We start from the raw sequence: 20,189 nt of genomic DNA, 5'->3' as shown, positions 1-20,189 counted from the left end.
CCTCGCCCCATCTTGCCCCGGACGGAACCCCCGGTGGGCCAGAGCACCAGCTCGGGTCCGTGTGTTCCCAAAGGGAAAAGATGCTATATCTGGAAATGGAGAAAGACAAGGACGGATCTCCGGGACGGAAAGCCACCGTCTGAGAGCAGCAAAAAAAAAAAAAAAAAAAAAGCGTATGCCCTCCGTCTGTCGACGACCTCCGTGGTCCTCCAGGGCGCTTCCGTCCCGAGGTATACCCAGCCGGCGATCTTGATGTACGGACGTAATATGTCGTTCGTCAGAGGTTGGCATTCTTCCCCGTGGTTCGTATCTCAGGTTCGGCGAAACGAGGCAACTGTTCACGTGCTGCTGGGCGCCGAGAAACGGTTCCACAATCAGCGAGCAGCAGAGCTGACCGACATCCGCGGCATTTGAGACCTAGAAACGTAGGTGTTTTCGTTTTTTCAAGTTGATACTTTGCTCATATTAATCTACATAAATGACTACCCGTCATCATCAATCGGACTAGACAAACAGGAACTGCCTCCGTCAACCGAGGCTACCTCAACCTATCTAGATCAGAGCCCCATTAAGACATCCTTCCCGTGTCTTCAAGGATGAACGTTTGTGCTCTCCAGGAAGGCCGAGGCCGACCAACAACAGGAAAGATGGTCAGCTAAGTGACGAGCTCACCGGTTTCATAATGAACCCCGTCTTCCATGTCAATGACCATCATCGCCGATGAAGGAGGCCGCCACGACTTATGAGGATCGGCCGATGCGAGCCTAACGGTATGTGATGCGAAGGCCCTGTTTGTAAGCTCTTCCGACCGCGAGGTTTCCAAAGAGGATCTTCTCTCCTCCCGTCGTCGGCGAAACCTGACGCATCAGGAAAACAAGCTATACCGTCCCGGTCTGTAACGACGACACAAAAACCCACAATAAACACTGGCCAATAAAGCCACGAAACGATCCTCTAAGCCGAACCCTCTACGCGAAACGCCGTGGTGACCGAATGCCCAATGCCACTGGTCGAGAAACCAGCCACGAGAGATCTGGATCGTGCCGAACGCTTACGACACCTCTCAGCTGTTTTGACTTGCTTTACCACCGGCGGTTGCCGATAGGCATCGCGTTAGGCCCGTTGATGCCTTGAGAACGGCCTGTCGACTGCTGTCAGCATGTCTTCCCCGGTGAACTGAAGAACGGACCGGTACACACTTACCGCCACGGTATCCACCACCGCCGCGGCCCCGGTAGCCGCCATATCGGCTGCTCCCACCCCCACCATATCGAGCCATCTCGGCGAGGCGAGGGTCAATGTGCTGCTTGGCCTCCTGAAGAACACTCACGAGGTCGCGAGCCTGCTTAGCATCTGTTGCGCATGTCAGCAAAACTGCCACTGAGCGAAAGGGAACTGGGCCGACGTACTGTCAGTGGTGAAGAAGGTGATGGCTATGCCTTTAGCGCCGGCACGGCCAGTTCTACCAATACGGTGGATGTAATCCTCTGAGTTGTTGGGATAGTCATAGTTGAGCACATGGGTAATGTTGCGCACATCTTGAAACAAGGAAATGGTTAGCAACAGCGAGCAGCTCGTGCGCAAGCAGCGTTCCAGCATGAACGCGTAGCGGATGACACGGATAGCTAAGTATGTTTCTCGTGATCCTTGATGGCTGTACTTCTCCTCCTTGGCAGGCGGGCTGTCCGTTGCGGTGAATATGCCGGTGGGAGATCCAAAGCTCCAAACCCTCGGGCCCTTTGGAAATCTTGGAGACAAGCTTGATCATGGTCAAAAGCTGCCAACTCTACGCTTGTACCATGGCAAAAGAGACGGTACAAGAGAAGAAGAATTACGGCGTAGCCTCGAGAACAGCGTCTCTGCTACGTCACGAATCCAAGATTCCGTTCAGGAAGACCAGACGGACACGAGGTCAGGCAAGTTCGCGCAATCAAGAGAGCCCCTAGACACAAGAGTAAAGCACAGCACACTTCGATGCTGGAAGGCTGCCTCAAGAGAAGGCACGGGGTGTTTGGGGGGGTGGGGGACATACCGATACCGCGCGACGCAACGTCGGTAGCAACCATGATGGGGCTCTTTCCCGTCTTGAACTGATCCAAGACCCAGTCACGCTCGTTTTGCTGCTTATCGCCGTGAATCGCTGCAGAAGCTGTTAGTGCTCAAGGAGTGTCGCGTCGTCCAGTGAGCGATGGGTGACTTACAAAGTGCCGGCCAGCCGTCTTGACGGAGGAAACGGGTGATATCGTCGGCCACCCGCTTGGTTCCAGTGAAGATGAGGACCTTGTTCTGAGTCTCCTTGTCTTCCATGATCTTCTCGAGGTGCTTAATCATCCTGTCGCGCTTCTCGCTCTCGGAAACTACCTCGACGATCTGAGTGATGCGGTGGTTGGCCGCTAGGTCCATAGAACCGATGTTGACCTGGATGAAATCGGTCAGGAAGTCGGCAGCAAGAGCGCGGACTTCCTTGGGCCAAGTGGCAGACCACATGCAAGTCTGGCGATCGGGCCGGATCTGGCTGACAATCTTGCGAATCTGGGGCTCGAAACCCATGTCGAGCATGCGGTCGGCCTCGTCCAGAACCAGGTAGGTAACGCGACGGAGGTTGGTCTTACCGGATTCCAGCATGTCGATCAGACGGCCCGGTGTAGCGATGCACACTTCGACGCCGCGCTGGAGATCCCGGATTTGAGGGCCCTTGGGGACACCGCCGTAAACGCAGGTATTGCGGATTCTCGAAGACTTGCCAAACTTGGTGATTTCCTGTTGGATCTGGACGGCCAGCTCACGAGTGGGAGCGAGAACCAAGACGATCGGGCCGTCGCCGGGAGCGAGCAGAGGTTGAGCGTTGATGTGAACAATGGCAGGGAGACAGTAGGTCAAAGTCTTGCCGGAGCCCGTCTCGGCAATACCAACGACGTCGCGTCCAGAGAGCGCCATGGGCCAGCCCTGGGCCTGGATGGCAGTGGGAGCAGGGAAACCCTGAGCCTTGACCTCATCCATGACATAGCGGGGGAAGCCGGCCTCATCGAAAGTCTCAACCGGCTTAGGGACGTCGCGTCCAGACACCGTGATGGCGTGGTCGCGGCGGAACTTTTCGACCTCGGCGGCCGAGCGGGCGGCGACGTTGGGGTGCTCCCGATAGAACGACTTTTCGAACTTGGGAAGCGCGTCCAAGTCCCAGTTCTGCTTCTGCAGGCCTGCACCAAGATTCGACATGCGATCGCCGCCGCCGCCGTAGCCCCCGCCATAGCCGCCACCACCGTAGCCGCCACCATAACCTCCACCACCATATCCGCCGCCGCCAGAGTAACCATTAGAGCCACTAGAGTTGGAACGGAGGTCAGCGACTGTAGTTCACGGGAGGGAACAAGGAACAACTGAGTGTGGGAGTTGACCGCCAAGAGAAAAACAATGAGCCATAATCGCAAAGATGCCAACTTACGAGTATCCATTGGAATAACCTCCACCGTTGCGGTCGTAGCCGCTAGAGTACCCGCCGCCACCGCGGGAGTAGCCACCACCGTATGAAGACATGCTTATGCTTGGCCGATGCGAATGCCGACAGTCGGTCGAAGGGATGTGTGAAGCGTGATGGATGCGCTGACGACGTGGCTCACTCTGGAAACCGGCTGCGCGTGTTGAGCGGTAGTGTCGGGATGATGAATCTGCCCGGAAGAGGAAATGGCGACCTGATCAACGAGAAACGGCACGCCCAAAACAGGAATGCGTCGCGAATCCGTCGAGGATGTTGGTATCGCGCTCAAAAATGAAATGAGCGGAGTGAGCCTTGAGATGGGCAGAGTGTTCGATCGAGTAGGAAGAAGATGAAGAGAGGAAGCTTTTCGGCGAAGCGAAAATCTTTGTCCACTAAATAAAAGCAAAAGGCATCGAGAAGTCGCCTCCCAGCAATTTTCTCTGGGTCCCTGGGCATTGGTTGGCGGCCAGGCCAGAAAATATTTTGCAGGCAGGCACCCCTGTCAGCTGGCAGCCGTGATAAATAGCGATAAGGCAGATAAAGGCTTGGCATCCTCGTTCAATGCCTGAGGCAGCTCAGTGCGGCGGATTGCAAGGAGTAATCCGTACATTATATAAGGTAGTTACTCTGCAATCCGAACTCTATATGAATGTATGTATGTACGCTCTGTACTACAGAGTCCATGGAGTCCATGAAGTCCATGAAGTACTAACAATACTGGTGTATATATGCGGGTTTTGTCAAGTATCTTGATTTCCCGATCCTTACTGCTCTTGTAGCACACTTGTATGCAAATACGGAACACGTTGTTCCTTTTATCAACGCGACTTGTACATTTCCCAAAAGGCAATCTCCATCTGCACCCTCATGTTAGCCGCCCGACCACATCTCGTTACGCAGTCAATCCGTGGAAAAGAAAGGAAAGGAGAGAGAAGAAAGCAAGAAAGCAAGAAAGCAAGAAAGAAAGAAAGAAAGAAACCAACCTTGGTGGCGTGGATGAATATCCCGACCAGCTCCTCTATGCGCGACGGGCTTTGGAGTACCGCGTGTCTCTCGAGCAGTTCTTTTTCCCGCATTAGCCATCGTCCACACCGCGGTTTCGCTTCCTCCTGCTCCTTCTCGTTCCTCTTCCACTTACCGGAGCCCGCCTTGACAGCCGCGACGTAGTCGTCAGCTACGTAGTTCTCGATCCAGGTCCAATACACGTTCCCCTCTCTCTTGGATCGCCCGTCGGCGTGCAGCTGCTTGGCGATGGCGCCGTACCCGAGGAGACAAGGCGCGATGGCAACCTGGAGGGCAAACCAGTCCTGGGACTGCCCGATGTCGAGAACGTATCTATCCTGTTCGGTCAGCAACGGGGCGACGCGCAGACCTCGGGATGGCTCATCACCTTGAATATGCCGTGCATGCTGTTCCGTGTCAGTTGCTGCAGCAAGTGGCGGGCCCAAGACCGGGTTACTCACCGGGATGCTCCTCCGTATTCTCCATCTCTTCCTTGGAAATGCCAAAGCCTCGGCAATACCCAATGTGTAGCTCCATCTCCTTAAAGATGTGGGTGACGATGGCGGCAGACTGAAGCAGGCAAGATCTCAGACTAGATGGTTCCCAAAGTCCGGTGAATATGGATCGGACCTACCGCGGCGATGTCCGTCATCGCACTAGCCTTGTACGAAGCCAGTGCATTTGCTCTCGCAAAGTGTTTCTACTCCAATAAATAAGCAAGGGATTCGGCGGGAAGCGACCGAGGAACCGCATTACCAGGTAGAGATAGTCTTGCATCAGGTATCCCTTGAACGACTCTATCGGCAGTGTTCCATTGCCCATGGCCAGTACAAACGGATGGTTGATGTACCTGCCCCACACGGGGGCAACATCGGGCCGCTCAAGGAGGTAGTTGACGAAGTAGCCCCTGGATTTGGGTCAGTCATAGCTCCGGGGTGCCCAGGGAGAGAGTGTGAGAAGGGAGAAAGGGTCGCGCTCACGGTGAAAATGGCAGGGAATAAACCGAGTGAAAGTGATTCAGCGGCCCGTTGCCTCCGCCTAGCCCCGGGGCGCTCCTAATGCCGGCCTGGACATACCTACAGCCGGCCCGCACCGCAGCCGGAATCTCCATCCCTTTGGCCAAGTTTGATGCAATCGCAGCTGCGGACCGGTAACACCGCGCGGCAGAGTCGAGTCAGTCATCATCGCAGCACACTCGATACACTTGGCGAAGTAGACCAACGGAAGCATAGGTAAAACGGGCAAAGGGGAGAAAAAGAGAAAAAAAAAAAAGGGGGGGGGGGGGGGTTGGGAGAGGAGGGGAGAGAAGAGGGGTGGCGAAACTCACAGGCTAGCGAACACCCCGTCCCATGCGTGTTCCTCGAGGCGCAATACTCCGACTCCAGCCTCACCACGACCTCCTTTCCCGTCGCGCTATCCCCCCCGACAAGCACATCCACCACCGTCTCCCGCTCCTCCTCCGTCTCGGCTACGGTACCGTCCTTCCTGAGCGGACAATGCCCGCCTTTGACGAGCACCCACTTGGGCCCGAGCTTGCGGATCGCCCGGCCGATGACCTCGAGGTCGTCGATCTTGCTGACGGCGCCGATGTCGGCGGCCGCTCCGGCGTCGGACTGGCGGAGCAGGAACAGGGCCTCTGGGATGTTGGGCGTGACGACGGTGGCGAGGGGGAGCAGGCGGCTCTGCAGAACATGAATGGCCTCGGGGGGCAGGAGCTGGGCGCCTGTTGTGGCTATCATGACCTGTTCCCGCGCGTAAGCTTAGTTAAGTTGTGATGTGTGGAAAAGAAAAGAAGAAAAAAAAAAACGAAAGAAAGAAAGAAAGAAAGAAAAGGGGGGAAATGGAAAATAACATTGTGCTTTCAGCAACCCGAGCGGGCAGGCAGAGATGTCGTACCGGATCAAGGACGACAGTCGAGACGCTGTGGTGTGTGAGAGCATCGGCGATGGTCTCGATTGTCTCTGCCGAGGCGAGCATGCCTTGAGCGTTGATTTGTTAGACCGTGCGCGCGCCAGGTGACGACGGGTCGTGTGGAAGGGGAGCGAGACCTTACCAGTCTTGACCACATCGACCCCGACATCCTCAATGACGGCATCGATCTGTTTCCTGAGAAACTCGGGTGGAACAAGGTGGATGTCATAAACCCCTTTCGTGTTTTGTGCCGTGAGCGCCGTCGTGGCTGTCATGGCATAGCAGCCATGGGCAGCAATCACCTTCTGGTCTGCTTCGAGGCCGCTGTGCGAAGAAGAGATGCGTGTGTCAGTTAATCCATCCAATCCGTAGATGCGATGATGAGACGGATTGTGGGAAGGGGGGAGCAAAAAGAGTTATTGACGAAACGTACGCTCCACCAGAACTATCGGAGCCGGCAATTACTAGGACTCTTCCCGGTGCCATCCTGATTCCTGTAACAGGCACTTCCCCAAAGGTCCAGGTGTCGATGGCGGGCGTTGCTCTAGGGACACGGGAAGTTGTTGTTGTTGTTGAGTTATGAGTGAAATTGAATCTCAAAACGGATCACAGCACACCAACTTCCCTCAGAGCGGGGGCACAGTGGGGTTGCAGGTAACATTTCACATAATGGCCACAAAACGGTCGAGATGAGCACCAAAACTTTGAACGGCTACCACAGGTCCGCCAGAGTCCAGATTTGCTACATTGAACATGACCAAAACGCCCCGGGGACGAGTGGCTCAAAACGCCAGCCCCTATTCCCATCTCCCAGCACCTAACCTAGCAACCCGGCACCAAGCTGCCAAACAACACCGAGATGAAAAGGTTGATAACCAAACCACCAAGCTCACCATGGACCCGCACCTTGTCTGGAATACAACCGACGCCGGCCTAGTGCTTTGATTTGCTTCTCGCCTCACCCGCCATTCCTGTGTTAGATACCCAGAATGAAGATGGAAAGTATACCATGGAGTCGTCGTCACCAGCTACCGACTATACCCCCGCATCACTCGCTGACTTTTGCTGTCCGCCGGGTCGCTCACACTTCTTTGCCGTTCCGTGCGCTGTTCGTCACCCGAGCTTTCCTCCCTCTCTTCTTTCTGATTGTCGTCGTCGTCGTCGTCGTCGCTATCTTCGTCTTCGTCTTCTTCTTCTTCACCTTCTTCGTCTTCTTCTCCTTCCTTCTCCGCTTCTTGACCGTCCTCTTCCTCCGCCTCGCTCTCACTCTCCCGGCCACTTTGACCCCTAACGGCCACACTTTCTTCCTTCCCTTTCTCCTCCCTCTCATCCTCATCCTCATCCTCATCCTCATCATCATCATCATCATCATCATCCTCCTCCTCCTCCTCACTATCGTCGCCGTCCTCACTGTCCTCCCTCCTTGTCCCACTACCATCAGGGCTCTTGTCCTCCCCGTACACGACCGCCCTCAACACGCTCTTGTCGAACAAGCCCACAATCATGTTTCGGTCCACCAGCCGGTAGTGGTGGGACTCGAGCAGCGACATGACCTTCCGAAACAGCTGCGGCTGCGAGAAGCCGGCGGCGCGCCGCTGCATCTTGATCTGCATCAGCTCGCTGCGCGCGCGCCGGTACAGCACCATGTTGGACATGTCGATGACCAGCTCCAGGATGCGGTGGTTGGTCGGGTCCGGGTCGAGCTCCACGCGCGGCGGCAGTAGCCCGGGACCATCCCCGCCGACTGCGCCGCCCTCGTCTTGTTGTTGCTGCTGTTGTTGTTGTTGCTCCGCCTCCTGGAGGGCCTTGATCAGCGACTCGGAGCGGGGGCGGGACGGCACGGCCGGGAGCTTGACCGTCTCGGTCTTTTGGCTGTCGGGGAGATCGATGGCGGTGACGGGGACGTGCTCCCAAGGTTGGAGGGAAAAGAGCTGAGAGAGGTCCGAGGGGATGCAGAGACCGAGGGAGTGGCCGAGCATGTTCGTGTTCGAGTCCCAGCCGTTCTCCGAGAGGATCTCGAGGCCGTGTGTGGAGCGGGAGATGAGCCCGAGGACGAAAAAGGCGGTCCCTCGCATGCTCATGACCTCGTGGTTCTGGGCGATCTTGACAATCTGCTCGACCACGTCGCTGAGCTCGAGGAAGGGAGCGCCCAGCTCCATCGAGCCGACGTTGCCTACCGCCCAGAGGCAACCCTTGACTTTGACCATCATCTCCGGGTCGTCCGACTGCATGCCGTACTCGCGGATGGTGGCGGCGAACTCGTCAAAATGACCCTTTTCGCTGAGGAGCTTGCAACCTTCCATCGTCCGGGTGAGCTCACGGTAAAAGTGCGGCGGTACGTGGCTGTCGGCCTCCATCTCCTGCTGCTCGTCAAACACGCTGATCCGGTTCGTGGTGTCGTCTTGGTGGTCCATAAAAGCCCGCGCCAAGCTTGCCTCGATGACGCTGACGTACGAGTCGTTACGGCCGAGAAACCAGTCGTCCATCTCGTTACTGATGTAGTCCAGCCCGTCGAGGTAGTGGTATCCAATTGACGTGGAGAGGAAGCGCAGCAGAAGCGGGGCCCCGATCTCTCCCAAGTGGTCCAGCGCTGGCCGACACTCGACAATGTACTCGAGGTTGTTCTTTGTGTTGCAAGCTTTCTCTAGGATCTTGACGGCGGTGGCACACACTTCGATCTCTGGGTCGTACAGCTGTGTCACGAGGAGCTGAATGGCCCATCTTGAATCGCTGGCTTCCGAGCCGTGCGGTCCCACCCGCGGGTGCGTCGTGTACTTCCTCAACGCGTTGGTCGCATAGATCCTGATTTCTTTCGTCCCCGCGGTCAGGGCCTTCGACAGCAGCACCCGCGGGTGGCCCTGAAGAGAGTAGTCAAAGTTGGACAGCATCAATTTGATAAGATCCGGCCGCTGCTTCAGGTCGAGAATGCGGTACAGCATGTTGAAGATGCGCCACCTGTCCAGCATCTGCATCCCCTTGACGTCCGCGCTCAGGACGCCGAGCATGGGAAAATAGCCGCCACAGAGTGTGTCGGCAAGCCGGTCTTTGGAGAACATGGGTTCCTGGGCCGTCAGCCCGCTTGTTGGGTCGCACTGGGCCAGGCATTCGGCGATTTGGCGCAGCAGCTTGTTGTCGGATAGATACTTGACGCCTTCGGGGCTCTGGAGCAGGGCGTGCATCAACGAACATCCTGTTCGGACGTACTTTTGTGTGTTCCTTGAGCTCTTGGTTTCCGAGAATTTATATTTGAACGGACGGTAGAAGCTCATGATGCGTTTGATAAACTTGGACGCCTTGATGGCCTCCTCTAGCCTCTTGCCGCTCGTCAGGGGCCCTTCGATCAGCCTGGTCATAACGTCCCAATTCCACTTTGTGTAGTTGGAACTGCTGAGAACGTTCGACTCGAGCAGGAGCTGCCGGAACGTCCCGTCGTCAAAGTTCGTCGCCGTGCTGGCCTTGGGATGCTCGTCGAGAGCGTTCGGGTCCATATGGTGGTGCGTGGAAGGGAGGTAGGCTGACGGCGACGACCGGTACAACGTCCTGCTGACGCTGCTGATCTGGTAGACGACTCCCGTGGCGGTGAAGTGATCTTCCTCCTTGAGCCTAGCGGCCGAGATGAACAGGTCGGGGAGCAACTGCAGCTCGCTGCTCCATGATGCCGGGAGCAGGCGGCTGGCAAGCTTCAAGACCTCCCCGATCAATAGCGTCGATTTCCGCCTGAGGGTTGCGCTCTCGTTGTTTTGGGTCAGCTTGAGAAGGGCTGGAATCAACCCCGACTTGATGAAGACGGCAAGCAAGAGGGCGGTGTAGTGCTCCACGAAGTTCTGCTCTCCGCCGTCCTCTTCAAATTCCGGTTGAGCGCTTTTCGTGTTTGTCGACCTGAGATTCGCGACCCGGCCGTAAGTGGTGAGGCGCCGGCCGGCGAGGAACGAGGTGGCCCATGCTGGCGGCTTGATGCGGAGGAGGGAAAAGATGAGGTCCATGATTGATTCCCGTATCGGCCCGGCCTGAACGACCATACTCGTGATCATGGACCGGATGGCGCGGAAGTTGTACATGGACAGGCTCATGAGCCCGGACCAGGTTCTTAAGGCCGAGGCCACGGACTTGACTGCCTGCTTCAGAAAACGCTCGTTGGAGGAGAGCTCGTCGGTAAAGGCGGTGAAGAGAATCTCCAGTTCGTGGCCAGGGCGTAGATACTTTCGTCGGTGCGGGGTGTCCAAAAGATAGAGGAAGGCGGCCGTCAAGCTCTCGGACGCCTTGTACGAGCCGTCGGCCAGTGCTTCGTGCAAAGGGCCCATGCCTCCGGAAGCAACCAGCAGCCTGGGGTCGCGGACTAGAATCTCGGCCAGCGTCTCGAGACAGATGGGCCGGAGCCTCTCCTCGGGCTCCTCTGCCGCGGCGGCGATCGCCCTGACGACGGCCCTCGAGATTTCACGCACTCCGTCTTTGACGTCGAGGAAGGCGCGTACAAACTTGAGAGCCTGCTCACGTTCGACGTCGGCCTTGCGGTCCTTGATGAGTGACCTGCCACGAGTTAGCTCCCGGCCCTCTCGGAGAAACCGAGGGTCGTACGTACCATGTGACGAGATAATCGGTGTTGAGGGCACGGATGTTCCTGATGGAGTTGATATCGGAAATTGCATATCGTATCATCCGGTATCCTGCGGCAACAACCTCCCGGCTCTCGCTCAGGAGCATGGCCTGCATTCGGAGGCCAAACACGGACCAGGCCAGGTCGTACTTCAGCGTGGGGTGCCGCTTGAAGAGATCGACTAAGCTGTTCGCCCTGGAAACGTAGTAATCGGGCGTCATCCCCTCGACATCCAGGGCCTCGAGGATCTCGGTAAGCGCAAACGTCGGCGACTCGGTCGGCTCGTCGACATCGGACCCGGCACCGCTCCGAGAAGCGCTGGGAGGGGAGCGCAAGCTGCTGGCGCCGGGGAAGAGACCGTCTCCCCTCGGCTGCGTCGGGGTAGTGGGCGCGGCCCTCACCCGCTGTGCATCCGTGAGCTTCTGCCGCAGCTCCTTGATGCGCTGGTTGGACGAGTGGAGCTCTGCCTCGACCCTCTGCCGCTGTTCTTTGGTCTGCTTGGCCTTCTTAGAGTTCAGAGCTTCCAGCATGTTCTCGCTACCCTCCTTGATCTTCATCTCGCGGCCGAGGGCCTCGCGGAGGTGGGCAATGGTCGTCTCCTGGCTCTGATCGCCATCCTCGTCCAGCTTCTCGAGGGCGGGGAGCATGTCAGGCCGGGTGGCGGCGCGGGTAAGGTTTGCCTGGCTGCGGAGCTCGGAGCTGAAGCTGCCAGGCATTGGCGACGGGTTGAGGGACGGGCCACGAGAAGCGAAGTTCACGGCGGAGGCGGACAGGTTGCGGCCGCCATTGGGGGCTGTCGGCTGCAGGGCGTCACGTTCCAAGCTCGGTCTAGGATTTCCGGGCTGCTGCTGCTGCTGCTGCTGTTTCTGCTGTTGCTGCTGTTGCTGCTGCTGTTGGGGAGCTTGAGGCCGCGGGGTGGGAGTCGCCGAGGCGCTCAGCATGGTGGACGGCCCGGCCATTTGCCCTCCACGCTCGAGGCTCTCGACGCGCGCAACGCTCCCGGAATTTGCATTCGATTCGCCGGTCGGCTCCGCGGTCGAGGCATCAACGTCCGGGTAGCTCAACCGTGTTGGGGTTTGTATGCCCTCATTGCACGATACGTTGTGAACCGTCAATCGCGTGCGCGCTCTTCAAACTCTCGCCCTGCGGTGTGCTGGTGTGGGGTGTGCAGATCCACCTTCCGGTCAGTGTATCGCGGCCAGCCGACGGAGTACTCAAGTAACTAGGGAACTACCAGGCACTCCAGGCTAGTTAGTTATTCGCCAACTCTGTCCGGGCTGAGCCGCGCCTTGAAGCGGGTGGCCTGTGCACAAAACGGCTTGACAACGGTGCCCCACTTCGATTAAGTACATACCTACAGAACGCACAGAATATGGAACATGGGATAATTGACGAAAGGCCTCAAGCACGTTGTCTGCTCAAGTGGCGGCTGATTCGACCACAAACCATTTGTCAGAGAGGGCCGGAAGGAAACAGACGTGCGAATGCTATTCACGCTGCTCAGCGGTGATTTTGGAATGCAAATGGTGTAACGCTATGGATCAGTGTATCTGTACCAAGTGCGGATCCGTAGGCATGTATGTACAATACAAGTGTATCAACCTTATTACTCGCAAGAAACTCGAGAAAAGGACGTCCAATCTTTCGCAGGGGATCCGATTTGACAACTCCGCCACTGACTGGTGTGTGATCCGTACATACTGCAAGCCAGGAACGAATTACATACCTCGTAGATGTGTAACACGGATTACGCAACGCCCTCGAGGTAACTATACCACGAAGTCCGTCCTCACTTTCGGATCGATGCAGGTTTAACTAGTGCAAGGGACCAATATTGTCTCGCAGCTCAGGACACAAATCATGCTAGTGGATGGACACTTTATGAACCCCTCGTGCCTTACGAATTACACATAGTTACTGCGTACTCACATTCTTCTGCCATGATGCCTTATCAGTCCGCAATCAACAGCGTTTCGTGTCGTACGATGTCCATTGCTCACAGGTCAGACAAAAGCCACTGTCCGTGCTTTCAACAGGTCGGCGCTGGCCGGCGTGGTCTGCTGCACAACACAGGTAGGTGGGGCTCCCGCATCTGCCTGCCGGAGCCTGCCATTAACGTCAACTCGTTGGGGGGGGGAGGGGGGTAGACTTTGGAGCGGGTATTCTTGCGACGTTGATCTGCAGAATCGCTGAAACTGGCGCCGTAGTCGCAAAGCGTTTGACGCATACAGTCGCATGTGCAACGGTTGCCTGCGGACCAGCAAAAGGAGCACAAGATGCGTACAGGCTCACCCCCGCGGTCGGAGGGCCGAATAAGTGGGAAGATCCGAAAAGAGAGGGGTCCAGCAACATGGCAGTCGGCGGATTCCGGTGATCCACCTGCTCTTCCATCCCGGCTCGTTGCTCGACTCGGGCGGGACGCCGCCGTGGTCGAGCCCGCCAGGTGCCGTCCGGGACGTCACTTGTCATTATTGGACCCCGGACTGCTCGTGCGTTGATTGTTTGCGGACGCGGGCCTGTATAATTTAAATGCCCGCCCTCCTCCCCCGTAAGCAACAGGCAATTGAACTCCGTTCAGCGTCGTCTCATGCTCCTCCTTCATGTACGGTTGTGCCATATTTCGCCATTGCCACTCGCATCGGTAGACAATTGCTCTAGTGCAATTAATTCCATTTCGTTACTGCACTTCTCTTCCCCCTCTTTCTCTCTCCCACGCCGGCCAGACCGACCTCGAGATTCTGAATCCCTCTGAAGTGCCCCATCTCCAGATACCCCGCGCCGCCATGCCGAACCTCGCGTCCGCCCGCTACGGCAAGGACAATGTCCGCGTCTGCAAGGTCCAGAGGGACGAGAAGACGGGTGTTCATACGGTCACAGAGATGACGGTGTGCTGTTTGCTCGAGGGCCAGATCGAGACATCGTAAGCCGGGCTGCTCGCTTCGCCTCCACCCCTTTCCAAATCGAACAAGCCCAAACCCGGGGTCGAACGCACGGCAGGGAGAGCTGACCGCGCTCGCTTCAACCAGGTACACCGCCGCGGACAACAGCGTCGTGGTCGCCACCGACTCGATCAAGAACACAATCTACATCAAGGCCAAGGAACACCCCGTCAACCCGCCAGAGCTCTACGCCAGCCTCCTGGGCCAGCACTTCCTCGACAAGTACCCGCACATCAGCACAGCGCACGTCAACCTCGCGGTGCACCGGTGGACGCGCTTGGAGGTTGACGGCGCGCCGCACCCGCACAGCTTCTACCGCGACGGCCAGGAGACGCGCAACGTCGAGGTCGCCGTCTCCCGCGGGCCGGGCGGCATCCGCATCAAGAGCAGCATCGTCGGCCTGTCGGTGTTCAAGAGCACCGGCTCGGCCTTCCACGGGTTCGTGCGCGACGAGTACACCACCCTGCCCGAGACCTGGGACCGCATCCTGTCGACCGACGTCGACTGCTCCTGGACCTGGAAGCCCTTCGACACCGTCGAGGCCGTGCAGCAGGGGGTGGAGCGGTTCGACAAGGCGTGGGAGAGCGCCCGCGGCATCATCCTGAGGCTGTTTGCCATCGAGGAGAGCCCGTCGGTGCAGAATACTATGTACAAGATGTCCGAGCAGATCCTCGAGGCGGTGCCTGAAGTTGACAGGGTTGGCTTTGCGCTGCCGAACAAGCACTACTTCGAGCTCGGTAAGACCTCCGTCTTCCCTTCCTTTTTAAAAAAAAAAATTGTTTCATGAAACGGGCGCTTCTTGCCATTTCTTTCCCCAAAGTCCTCTTCTCTGTACGAGTCTGAGCTAACGGGCTCTCGGTGCAGATCTGAGCTGGCACAAGGGAATCAAGAACACGGGGAAAGACGCCGAGGTTTATGTGCCACAGTCTGGGCCCAACGGTTTGATCAAGTGCGAGGTTGCCCGTGACGAAACGACTCTGGCGCACCGGTGAAGAACAAGAAGGGGAAGGAGAAGGAAGAAGGACGAGATGACGAGTAATTGGGAGGAAATTAGCTTCAGGCGCCTTTAGCGTCGTCATGATCTGCATATCTGATGGTTCAGCGCAGAAAGTCTATATTTTAGCCGGAAACAACATTACCTCGAGCCCCGGAAGGGACCTGAGATTTTTAATCTGACGATCTGTCTGATACTCTCGAACCGGGCCATGTGTCTGATGAAACCATGACTCCGACCGCGTCCAAACAAGGTTCTCGTGATATACATACAGTAACGTGATGTTGTTACACAAAGACTCAGCTCCGGAGTCAGCAAAACCCCCCCTTTGGCATACCTTCCCCCTCTACATTCCCCCTCGCTTCATTTGGCCACAACCCTATATCCTCGCAGTATCCGATTCCCTCACGGCCTTGACCATCTCCTCCCAGCCCGGCGACCCCACCACCTTGCCACCAAACCGCACCAGGTTCTGCTTGTACGGATGCGCGTCGCCCTCAAACGCCTTCAGCCGCGCCAGCCTCTTGTCACGCAGCCGGTTCTTGGGCAGCATGCCGCTGACGGCCTTGCGCAGCACCTCGGCCCCGCCGTGCTTCTCCATCAGCGCGTCCATGGTGATGGTCTTGAGCGAGCCGGGCCGCGTGTTGTGCCGGTAGTAGACCTTGCGGTACTTCTTCTTGCCCGTCGTGTAGAGCGCCGCGCAGTTGGTCACCACCACGTAGTCGCCGCAGTCGGTCGACGGGTCCCAGATCGGCTTGTGCTTCCCCATGAGGAGCGTGGCGATGCGCGAGGCAAGCCGGCCCAGCGACGGCGGCGTGACGGCCTCGGGCGGCGACTTGACCGTGCTCAGCGTCGGGTGCGGCGCCGACGCCGAGATGTGGTGCCATACCCTCGAGTAGGCGAGCCTTGTCTAGAAGGGAGAGATGCGGGTTTTAGTGACCAAATTCCAGAACAGCATGCGTACTGGGCAGCAAAAAGGTCCTTACAGCCCCCACTGTCTGTGACATTGTCGGCGGCGTAGAAGGGAATATTCAGAGAAGCGATGCCCAAGAAGAGCCCCTGGGAACTAGTCCCTCATCGACGAGGAGGATGCTGGCCTCTGCGGTTCTCAGGCCGGCACGGGTTCAATATGCCCCGAGTCAAACAAGTGTCAAGGAGGACCAGCCAGAAGCGGGTGTTGTGACCGAACACGGCGGTCAATTGGCGGGTAAGAGCGGGCAAGTCGGTCTGTCGATGCTTCAATGGGCCAAAGGAATCGAGGCGGAAAAATTGGCCGGAGAGCCTCACGCACGCGCCACACATGTCGGGACCGCGCCGCATCTGCAGCCTAAAGGACCCACCGACCCTGAGCTTCGAGCTCATCCCGGTCGCCGCCGTCTGCCCCGCATTAGTTGCCAGCTGCCCCGCGATGGGCCAGTTTAAGCATCCGATCGGATTTCAAAGCAGTCGGAACCTTTCTCAGAAATCGGACGTTAATAACAACTGATGGACAAAAAGATCCAAATTACAAAGCTGACCCCCTCTGCATCCTAAATTCCCAACTTTCCGGGCCGTCCGTCGTCCCCCCTTGGTCTCGCGACAACAACACCTCGCGAGTTCCGTTCTGTATAGAGCTAGAACTTCGTGGGACCGATTGGACCCCTGATGCATCAAGCCCCCATTAATACACGCTCTGTCATCAGATTCGCCGCGTTAGCTTCTATCACGTCCGCTGGCGTCTACTTGTACACCTGGAGCTGGAACCAAAACCGAAAACCGGACAGGGTCCGATCACCGCTTGCGGAGAACAACGCTGACAAGATGGCTGTCACAACCCCTTTCCAGGTGAGCATACCCAACCTCAGCAGCACTTAGATTCTGGCGTCTCTCTCTCCCTTCTTCGCTTGGCTTGGCTTCCGTCTTGTTGTTTCAGAGCCCTCCTCCCCCGTTCCCCCTTCCCCTATTTAGGCCGCCAGCTTCCCTTCTTCGGGTCTTACTCAGCAGGGATCTTCAAAACCCGAGCTGATGGAACCCTGAAACAGACCCTTTTCGCCGTGCCCATGACCTGTGACGGCTGCGCCAAGGACATCACGGGCGCCCTCTACAAGCTTCCGGGGATTTCCAAGGTCGAAGCCAACGTGAAGGATCAGCTAGTGTCAATTGAAGGGACAGGTTCGTCTGATATATAAGTTGCCATCAGTTCAGCCCATCGGCTGGTTTGAGCTGACCCCGCAACCTCGACAGCGGCACCCTCGGCTATCGTTGAGGCTATCCAAGCCACCGGGAGGGACGCCATTCTACGAGGATCGGGGGCCTCGAACAGTGAGTGCAGTCACATCACATTGTTGGGTGTCTTGGCGCTTGGCCGACAAGTGCCAGGTTCGACCCTTAATTCTTCCCCCGCGCCGTTGCTGACTGGATGCGTTTCTTTGCTTCCCTGCCACAGGTGCCGCGGTTAGCATTCTCGAGACATACAGCAAGAAGCCAGACGAAGAGGTGACGCCGGCCGGGACACCAGGCGAAAGCTGGGTGAACCAGCGGCTTGTCAGGGGCTTGGTGAGGATGGTGCAGGCCAGCCCGAACGAGACCCTTGTCGATTTGACGGTTCGCGGGGTGCCGCCGGGGACCTATCGTGCCACGATCCGGGAGTACGGAAACCTCCAGGATGGGGCATCGTCAACCGGGCCGGTGTGGGGAGCCCAGGACGAGAAGAGCGGTGCTGCCCCGGCACGGGGCGTCCTGGGAACGGTGCAAGTTGGGCCAAACGGGTACGGAAATACGTTCATCAACCGCCCATTCCAGGTATGGGAGGTCATTGGCCATGCACTGGTCGTATCTCGGCAGGATGAGAGTGATGGGGCCCCTCTCCAGAATCAGGAGGACACTGTCGTCGGCGTCATCGCTCGCAGTGCGGGTGTATGGGACAACGACAAGACGGTCTGCTCCTGCACGGGCAAGACTCTCTGGGAGGAAAGAAGAGATGAGGTGGCCAAGGGCATGTTGTAATAGGTTGCTGTCGAATCCACGCGTGCTGCCGCGAAGATCCATGCGTCGATCGGGATGTGCGCTTAATCGGAAAGACAAGGAGCCGGACGGTCTGCTCCAGACAAGCGATGCGGCCGAAGGTCCATACAGTTTCCCCATCCCATGTTCCCGGGGAGCTACCCTGGCGATACCGTTCACACCTGGTGTATGATTGTATCACGGTACGCATATTTAAGTGGCATGAGAGGAACACCCAAACCAACCTCACTGTCCGAAACAGGGGAATAGCTATTGAACTGGCTTGTTTCAGGTCCACATACGGGTGTCCCTGGGACGAGGCAACGGTCACATCGGCCGCTCACTTTTTCTCTTTTCTTTTTCTTTCTCCATATTATGAAGGAAGCTGAAGGACGTCTCTAATCGACGCCCTCCGAAGCGCGAGTGGGAGACACGACTAGGTAGCAAGATGAGGTAAAAAGCAGGCCATCGGCTCCACGTGGTGTTAAAGGCATTTAACTGTGCATTGAGTTTGAGAGAATGTGCTCGGAAACAGCACGCACTTCATGACTTTGCCGGCTTGTTTCGAGAAGGACATCAGCCATTGTTCTCGACCATTTTTCTCGCCGGAGATAACATGATACCCCTTCTCCCGATGCTGCTTGCTGCCATGCATGAAGGCTGCTCGTGAGCCTTCTCCTAGATGCGACTGGCGAGGTTCGAGCGTGCTTATTAAGCTTACGTAGTAGGGTAGGAGCTGGCGATGGTCGAGGGGTTGGAGTGGTTGATCGCAAACGAGCCCCGCAGGAACGGAGAAATTTGGCCAGGTGCGGTCCGATTGCACATGTGAATCCAGGTACGTGGGTTGCGGGTCGGTTCGGGTTGGTCCAGGGTGTGAATGAGACGTCGAACGGTAGGTATCTCAAATCAGGCAGGAAGGGGTTGCGGCGGAAGGGACCTGCTACTAACCAAGTGCTTCGACAGGCACACACACACAAGGCGAAGCTCAGCCAGAGAAGACGAACGACCTCTGGAAGGTTTCAAGAACACTAGGGGTGCGTTGTTAGTTCTCTAAGCCCAGAGCTCGAGGGGGCCAGATCCTAAACAAACAGAGAGGCCATCCTGTGCCGCGGAAATTCGACGCAGGCCCGTATGAAACCGGTCGAGATATCAGCGAGCGCGCCAACTTCAGGTAAGTAGCTTCTGCTTGGCGTTTGGCCCTTTCCTGTCTCGCTTCTTGTAAGCAGTTAAATTTCAGTCTTGTGGCGGACGCATACCTGTACTTGTAATGTAGTCGACTGCGACCTCGTTCCACATGGCCTGGGCGTGGTCACCAAGCACAGATAAGACACACGGGCAGTAGGTAGCAATAATGGTAAGTTACACTAACATTAGTGCGTACCCTGCCCTGCCCGGCGTGCACCACACTAACTATGTAAGTCGTGTACCTAGTTAATGCAAATCCACTGACTACGTATGTACAGACATAGCCAAGCATGCGCATCCAGAATAGAACTGTGATGGCATGGCACTAGTGTGAACGCAAGCGACACCTCAGGTCACCATCACTATCACATGGGGATGCCGCGCAGTTGACCATGTGACGTCTGCCCCGAGTCCTAAGAGGCTCACCAATAGATAGAGCAGCTGGCCAAGCTCGCCGTTAGCATCTGCAGTGTACTATACACTTCCCTTGATGTATGTATTGTACATACATTCGTACAGTACCTTAACTGTCATCAACAGGCGACGATGAAACAATGTGTTTCGGTATTCGTGACAAACAAAGCAAGTCCCAGCCTTCCTGAGTGGGGGCTAGCATATAATTACCGGCAGACACCGGCCGGAGAACGGGCATCATAAATAGTTAATGCTCTGCTGCTCTCTCGTATCTTTTACACTAGCCTCCAAGACATACCGTGTAGTGTAACAGCTACACGCGACGAAGTGTTCGCTCCCTGGTAGCCGCCGTGCCATGCAGGGGCTAAAAGAGGCCGGGGACCCTGGGCCAATTAGAGACCGTCGTGCGGTTTTGGAACGCTTGGTGCATGAGCAACGAAGGCCAGTGGCTCGCAGTGGCTCGATGAGCTCCGTGACAGGCAGTTGACGGCCTCAGCTCACTGGACAAGAACGTCTCAAGGAGCTCATGCGGGACAGCTCGTTCACTTTTTCCTCATGATCCATGTTCGGAAATCCAACTGCCGCCGGCGACAATTGGACCCAGATCTAGATTCAATTGTGCACCCAAGAAACTACACCCCTGATTTTCTTTCCGAAAAGGACTACAGCTGTGTCCGCCGTGATGCAACTCGT

The 20,189-nt window shown here is 57.0% G+C and overlaps 6 protein-coding genes across 6 annotated transcripts; 2 read left to right on the top strand and 4 right to left on the bottom strand.

The window, feature by feature from the left end:
* Positions 1–1,082: 1,082 nt before the first annotated feature.
* On the bottom strand, positions 1,083–3,534 carry P884DRAFT_190643 (P-loop containing nucleoside triphosphate hydrolase protein; the record flags this gene model as incomplete). Its single annotated transcript, XM_069437529.1, has 7 exons — positions 1,083–1,141; positions 1,198–1,353; positions 1,410–1,538; positions 1,618–1,784; positions 2,029–2,140; positions 2,202–3,322; positions 3,443–3,534. The coding sequence occupies 7 exons, from the start codon at positions 3,532–3,534 to the stop codon at positions 1,083–1,085; spliced, it is 1,836 nt and encodes a 611-aa protein (XP_069302195.1).
* A 566-nt stretch (positions 3,535–4,100) lies between these two features.
* On the bottom strand, positions 4,101–6,954 carry P884DRAFT_254201 (Phosphomethylpyrimidine kinase-domain-containing protein). The gene is made up of 12 exons (XM_069440874.1): positions 6,822–6,954; positions 6,531–6,712; positions 6,374–6,456; positions 5,805–6,219; positions 5,458–5,617; positions 5,234–5,384; positions 5,112–5,177; positions 4,939–5,047; positions 4,866–4,884; positions 4,614–4,810; positions 4,459–4,538; positions 4,101–4,332 (listed from the first exon to the last, which is right to left on the bottom strand). The coding sequence occupies exons 1-12, from the start codon at positions 6,872–6,874 to the stop codon at positions 4,294–4,296; spliced, it is 1,554 nt and encodes a 517-aa protein (XP_069302194.1). The 5' UTR covers positions 6,875–6,954; the 3' UTR covers positions 4,101–4,293.
* Positions 6,955–7,085: 131 nt separating this feature from the next.
* P884DRAFT_215783 (Rapamycin-insensitive companion of mTOR, N-term-domain-containing protein) lies at positions 7,086–12,153 on the bottom strand. The gene is made up of 2 exons (XM_069439284.1): positions 10,968–12,153; positions 7,086–10,915 (listed from the first exon to the last, which is right to left on the bottom strand). Exons 1-2 carry the CDS (start codon positions 11,939–11,941, stop codon positions 7,417–7,419), a joined length of 4,473 nt encoding a protein of 1,490 aa, XP_069302193.1. The 5' UTR covers positions 11,942–12,153; the 3' UTR covers positions 7,086–7,416.
* Positions 12,154–13,410: 1,257 nt separating this feature from the next.
* Positions 13,411–14,913, top strand: P884DRAFT_326618 (uncharacterized protein; the record flags this gene model as incomplete). The annotated part of the gene is made up of 3 exons (XM_069445485.1): positions 13,411–13,902; positions 14,009–14,658; positions 14,786–14,913. The coding sequence occupies exons 1-3, from the start codon at positions 13,766–13,768 to the stop codon at positions 14,911–14,913; spliced, it is 915 nt and encodes a 304-aa protein (XP_069302192.1). The 5' UTR covers positions 13,411–13,765.
* A 177-nt stretch (positions 14,914–15,090) lies between these two features.
* On the bottom strand, positions 15,091–16,164 carry P884DRAFT_215776 (mitochondrial 54S ribosomal protein uL13m). The gene is made up of 2 exons (XM_069439283.1): positions 15,902–16,164; positions 15,091–15,825 (listed from the first exon to the last, which is right to left on the bottom strand). Exons 1-2 carry the CDS (start codon positions 15,920–15,922, stop codon positions 15,295–15,297), a joined length of 552 nt encoding a protein of 183 aa, XP_069302191.1. The 5' UTR covers positions 15,923–16,164; the 3' UTR covers positions 15,091–15,294.
* Positions 16,165–16,354: 190 nt separating this feature from the next.
* On the top strand, positions 16,355–18,321 carry P884DRAFT_254195 (superoxide dismutase). Its single transcript, XM_069440873.1, has 4 exons — positions 16,355–16,739; positions 16,937–17,066; positions 17,139–17,216; positions 17,341–18,321. Exons 1-4 carry the CDS (start codon positions 16,560–16,562, stop codon positions 17,898–17,900), a joined length of 948 nt encoding a protein of 315 aa, XP_069302190.1. The 5' UTR covers positions 16,355–16,559; the 3' UTR covers positions 17,901–18,321.
* Positions 18,322–20,189: the final 1,868 nt, after the last annotated feature.

The sequence above is a fragment of the Thermothelomyces heterothallicus genome, assembly GCF_042370625.1.
Source record: "Thermothelomyces heterothallicus CBS 202.75 unplaced genomic scaffold P884_scaffold_1, whole genome shotgun sequence".
NCBI lineage: Eukaryota > Fungi > Ascomycota > Sordariomycetes > Sordariales > Chaetomiaceae > Thermothelomyces > Thermothelomyces heterothallicus.
This window is presented reverse-complemented; position numbering and strand designations above follow the sequence as displayed.

Bases quoted from the DNA above. Each gene is read 5' to 3' on its own strand.
- P884DRAFT_254201 (XM_069440874.1), bottom strand. From the start codon at position 6,874: ATGGCACCGGGAAGAGTCCTAGTAATTGCCGGCTCCGATAGTTCTGGT. The intron at 6,457-6,530 runs GTAAGGTCTCGC...TCAACGCTCAAG, and splicing joins GGTCGATGTGGTCAAGACTG to GCATGCTCGCCTCGGCAGAG. The intron at 5,385-5,457 runs GTGAGCGCGACC...ACCCAAATCCAG, and splicing joins TATTCCCTGCCATTTTCACC to GGGCTACTTCGTCAACTACC.
- P884DRAFT_215783 (XM_069439284.1), bottom strand. From the start codon at position 11,941: ATGGCCGGGCCGTCCACCATGCTGAGCGCCTCGGCGACTCCCACCCCG. The intron at 10,916-10,967 runs GTACGTACGACC...AACTCGTGGCAG, and splicing joins ACCGATTATCTCGTCACATG to GTCACTCATCAAGGACCGCA.
- P884DRAFT_215776 (XM_069439283.1), bottom strand. From the start codon at position 15,922: ATGTCACAGACAGTGGGGGCT. The intron at 15,826-15,901 runs GTAAGGACCTTT...TCTCCCTTCTAG, and splicing joins TGTCACAGACAGTGGGGGCT to ACAAGGCTCGCCTACTCGAG.
- P884DRAFT_254195 (XM_069440873.1), top strand. From the start codon at position 16,560: ATGCATCAAGCCCCCATTAATACACGCTCTGTCATCAGATTCGCCGCG. The intron at 16,740-16,936 runs GTGAGCATACCC...ACCCTGAAACAG, and splicing joins CTGTCACAACCCCTTTCCAG to ACCCTTTTCGCCGTGCCCAT. The intron at 17,217-17,340 runs GTGAGTGCAGTC...TCCCTGCCACAG, and splicing joins AGGATCGGGGGCCTCGAACA to GTGCCGCGGTTAGCATTCTC.